This window comes from Tupaia chinensis, unplaced genomic scaffold (genome assembly GCF_000334495.1).
Source record: "Tupaia chinensis unplaced genomic scaffold, TupChi_1.0 Scaffold142100_1, whole genome shotgun sequence".
NCBI classification, from domain to species: domain Eukaryota; kingdom Metazoa; phylum Chordata; class Mammalia; order Scandentia; family Tupaiidae; genus Tupaia; species Tupaia belangeri.
The window spans coordinates 305204-310320 of NW_006201951.1; the positions used below are offsets into that span (position 1 = coordinate 305204).

General features: G+C 54.5%; 1 protein-coding gene across 2 annotated transcripts in view; it reads right to left on the bottom strand.

The window, feature by feature from the left end:
- EHMT1 (euchromatic histone lysine methyltransferase 1) overlaps nucleotides 1-5117 on the bottom strand; it is a 91691-nt gene that overhangs the window by 50742 nt on the left and 35832 nt on the right. For both annotated transcript variants that reach the window (XR_003547009.1, XM_014582046.2), the window contains exon 7: nucleotides 800-874. Coding sequence is in view for 1 of the 2 variants with exons in the window: in XM_014582046.2 (XP_014437532.1) it covers nucleotides 800-874 (75 nt within the window). In the remaining variant the exon portion in view is untranslated. The remainder of the gene's footprint in view (nucleotides 1-799; nucleotides 875-5117) is intronic.

Below are 5117 nucleotides of genomic sequence, written 5' to 3' on the forward strand. Positions count from 1 at the left end.
CGGGCCACCGTGCCCCGCCAGTCCTGCCCAGGAGAGGACAGCCAGGTCCTCTGTCCTCATGCCCCGTGCCAGAGCGGCTGCCCTCCCCACAGCAGCCCGCGCTGTCCCGGCATCCTCATGCTGCAGCCCCCCTGCAAAGGCAGCCCGGCTGGCTGACGGGCAGGTCTCCCCGACTTCTTCCAGAGCCCTCGCGCCAGGCACCCACGTGACGAGTTGGTGCCGCGGCCCACTGTCTCTGCCTCTGCAGACCAAGCGCAGTCTGAGGGGCCGACCCCTCACAGCGTCTCCTCTGTGCCGCACAGATCTCCTGGTCTCCTTCAGGGCCTCCTCTACTCACCGCTCGCATGCTGGGGACTTCCTGAGGCTCCGTCCTCGGGCCTCATCGCTCTCCCCATTTCTGAGCTTGCCCTCCACCCTACAGATCAGGACCCTCAGGCCCTGCCTCTGTCACTTGGCTGCCCCCTTCCTGCCTGTCCCTTACCTATGTGACACCAACCCACCAAAAGTCCCAGCCACTCCCCTCTCTGACACCGGCCACCTAACATACAGCAAGTCCCAACAGCTGGCCTAGCTGCATACCGCCCCATCCTCCCACGGCTCCCCAGCTCGGGCCCACCCAGCACTCAGCCAGGGCAGCATGCGCCAAGCCCGGCTCTTCCTATCCAGCAGTTCCGGGACGGGGCCACAGCTGCCAGATGCCACCACATGCCAGCGCCAAGCCCACAACAACACTCCATGATCGCTGTGTCTCCTGCACTACTCCCTGCCCCATGGCTGTCGGGACGAAAGTGAGGATTACCAGGTCAGACTCGTCCCCTTCCTCCTCCTCCGCGGTGTCAGCCGACTCCTGCTCCTCCTCAGACTCGCCATCCATCTGGGCGGCCAAACGAATGTGGGGAACCAAAGAAAAAGCAGATGCTCATTAGATTCTGCAAGGGAGGATGGCCGAACCCACGCTGCACATAGGAGGGACCGCACCTTCTCTCTGGGATGGGCGACTATGTGCCAGCTGTGCAAGCAGACACCCTGCTACTCAGGGCCCTGCTCAGCTGCAGGCCCACACGGACAGGGAAGGCAGCCCCCGGAGTGCGGGGGGAGCCCACACGGACGGGAAGGGGCCATCAGAGTTCGCGGGGGAAGTGGACTGTGCAAGTACAGACCAGTGGCCCAGCACACAGCCCAGAGGGCAGGCGGCAGTCACACTCGGACAACATCGCCTTCTCCCGAGAGATTAGATGAGAAACGGGGAAACGGCTGGAGTTCATCCCACATGGAAACAACACCCTTCTCCCCTCGTGCTCAGCGTGTCTGTCCACACGCCTCGTACACAGTCACGGAGGGTGGATGCACACAACATGGAACTGCACGTGAGCGATCTATTCACCCGGAGTGTGTCTGCCTGAGGGACTGCAGCATTGCGAGCAGCAGTCCTCTGCGTCCAAGGTGGAGAGCACCGCGTGCCCTTCCACAGCTCCACGAGAGCCGCCCCTGGTTTCCCGCACAGGCCACTAAAATGCACGGCTGCATTCCCCGCTGAGCAGGTGCAGTGCAGCGCAACGTCCTACGAAGCTGGGACCCTACGGCTGGCTGAAGCCACACGGGACAGGAGTCCCATGCCAACGCCCCACAACACTGGGACCTTCTCCCGCCTCTACCCATGCACACCTGGGCTCTGCACCTTTGCAACCAGGTCATAGCCACAATGAGTAGGACGCACCTCATCCAGACAGACCCTCGGGGCACACGTTTGGGATCTGAGGAGACTCAGAGGTGACGCCCGCCTTCACTGAGACAGAGCCCATGTCGGCCACGCACAACAAAGGCACTGGGCCCTGCATCCCCCAGAACCTGGGCCACTGCCTCGACAGCGTTCAGTGGAATGTTTACGACCCCTTGTGACCGCTCTCACACCAAACCAACAGGCTGGAGTTCCCCAGGTAGGAGGCCATCACGGCCTCTGTCCACACCACACCTGGCACCCACCTGGCACCCGTGCTGTGTCCCTGGATTGTGCCTGGAGCCGACTTCCAGCCCAGCTCTTGGCACGCACAGTCCCCATGCCCACACTCACAGATCCCCACTCCACACTAGCTCCGAGTCAGCAGATCAGCAACAGGTCCTCACAGGGTTCTGATGAGGACTATTCTCAACTTACAGGTTAAAAACAGAAAAAGCAGCAGCATTTTTACACTTAGTCGGTCTTTCCATGAATTTTAACCTTTTTTAACCTCTTTTAGCAAATTCCTAGTTTTCCTCCTAAGGGTTAACACACAACTTTTGTTAAAATCTCTCCTAGGCAGCCTGGCACTAATAAGAAATTATTGAGGGGACCAGCAGTTGGCATAATGGCTATGTCACTGGACTCCCACGTAGTCGACCGCAGTTCGAGTCCTGGACCTGGTGGCTTAATTCATGCCAGGCGCATGTGTGTGCATGCCCAAGATCCCGAGAGGAGAATGGAGGAGAAGCGATTATGGCGTGGCCATCCCCCCTGGGGGGTGATTTCTCGCTTTCTGTCTCTCTGTCTTACTGGCAAATGTAAGCACCCTATAGCAAAAACCTCTATTTTAAATTTAAAAAAAAAGAAAATAAAATAAATTATTGGGTAGGGCCAGCAGGTGGTGCAATGGTTACATCTCTGGACTGCCACGTGGCCGACCATAGTTTGCATCCTGGACCTGGTGGTTTGAAAATCACACTAGGGGAACCGGCAGGTGGCATGGTATCTCAGGGCGCCGGACTACCACATGGCCGACTGATTCGAGCCCTGGACCTGGCAACTTGTTTTCTCACTTTCTGTCCCTCTGGTCAAGTTATAAATCAATCAATCAATCAATCAATCTACCTGAAAGATAGAAAATAAATCCCGCTGGGCACATGTGTGTGCATGCCCACGAACCCAGGAGGAGAAGACTGCGCCGTGGCCATCCCCCGGGTGACTGCTCAAATCCACTCTCACTGTGTCTCTCTCCGGCAAGAGCAAGCACCCGACGGCAAAAACCTCTTAGAGAAATCAAAGGGTCAGTTATTGCTGCACAGACGGAGCCGGGTCAGGGACAGTCAGGGCTCGAGTCCTGGCCCCAGTGCCTTGAAACAAGCCAAACAAGCCAGGCAGATGTGGGCACCGGGACCCTAACAGGACGGAGACCTGGAGGAAAAGGACCATGGCATGGCCAGGCCTCATGTGGAGGGTGCGGATAAGCAGGGTGCTCCCGCTCCATCTCACAGACATGTGGGCACTTCAAGACAACACAGCTCATTTTTTTGTGATATTGTGGTTTCAGAGTATGTGTGTGTGTATGTATGTATGTGTATATGTATACATATATATGTGTATGTGTATATATGTCTGTGTGTGTGTGTATATATATATATTTTTTTTTTAAGGGGACCAGCAGGTAACATAATGACTAGATCGCTGGACTCCCATGTAGCCAACCACGGTTCAAGTCCCGGACCCAGTGGCTTAAACTCACACTGAGCACGTGTGCATGCATGCCCAAGATCCAAAGAGGAGAATGGAGGAGAAGGGACTGCGGTGTGGCCATCCCCCCTGGGGGTGATTTCTTGCTTTCTGTCTCTACATTTTGAGTGAGCGCAGGCACCCTATAGCAAAAATCTCTCCAAAAAAAGAAAAAGAAAAAAAAATGGTTTTATATAACTTTATTTATTTAAATTTAAACCACAGAGGGACAGACTGGGGGAATGAGAAAGCAAGCAGCCAGGTCTGGGAATCAAACCACAGTCAGCCATGTGGGAGTCCAGCGCCCTTCACCACCATGCCACCTGCTGGGCCCCAAAGTCTTTATCTTTTAAAGATACATACCGGAATATGCACTTCCAGACGACCCAAGTGTGGGCCAGCGCTCGGCCATGGGCTGAAGACTGCACCACTCCCTCTGTGCCCAGGCACGTCCTACCCAGAGAAGCATTTGCACCCAGGGGTCCCGCTGCTGCTGGCGCTGTTCTAACCGGGCCAGCAGCTCAAGAGGGATGGCTACGCGGGCTGTTGGCTCTCACATGAAGCTCAGCTCACCAGCTCCCTCAGCTTGCCACTGGCTTCCAGAAGAAAAGAGCGGGCACTGTTTTCTCAACAAATCGTCATTAAATGCCACCTTCCTTCAGGTCCCTCCATTCTAGGCAGTGCCTCGTGCTCCTGTTAGAGGTGGAACCAGCATCCCTCTCTGTCATCTTACGACTAACGACAGAAATGCTTTCAATTTTCAGTGTTGAACCATTTCTGCAGGGTTCCTGCACTCTTAGCTGTATTTAAAAGTAATTTTTTTTTTTAGAGAGAGGTTTTTGCTATAGGACGTGTGCGCTCGCCAGACAGACAGAGACAGAGAGCAAGAAATCACTCCCAGGGTGGATGGTCCCGCCGCAATCCCTTCTCCTCCATTCTCCTCTCGGGATCTTGGGCACACACGCACACGCACCTGGTGTGAGTTTAAGCCACTGGATCCAAGACTCGAACCGTGGTCGACTACATGGGAGTCCAGCAACATAGCCATTACACTAACTGCTGGTTCCAATTTTCTTTTAACTTAATTGGGTAGTTTCTTAAATTTTAAACAAGACTGAGCAATAGACGTATTGATGAAAGGGAACACTTTCAATAACGAGATCAACCCCGCTTCCTTCCCAACTCCAGCAGACTTGCTGCAAAGGAAGAAGGGTCACCTGAGGAGGGCTTGCTGCCTGCACCTGACAGCTGTTAGAGAAAAGGAGAAAGGAAAACTGCTGGGACCATGCAGTTAACACAAGCTGAGTATGAAAGAACTGCCCCTCAGGCCTAGAGCAAGGACTCGGCTGAGGAGAACTGTTTGCAAGGTCAACAGTTTTACGAGTTCTAGACCTCACCTTCATTGTGTTACTGTATAGGCCTGCACTCAGTTTCTCTGCCATGGGCCTTATTGCCATACCCCTGTATCCCATAAAGGCACCCCCAGCCTTACTATAACTTTTACAATAATCCTGAAAGAATGCAGATCCACTAAGGCGACAGCTGCGTAGGGCGGCGGCTGCGAACAGGAGTTACTCCCATTAGACTCATCCCACCCTCCTGGAAAATGTCAATAAAGAACGCTACATTCACTTCTCCTACTGGGGATTACTAA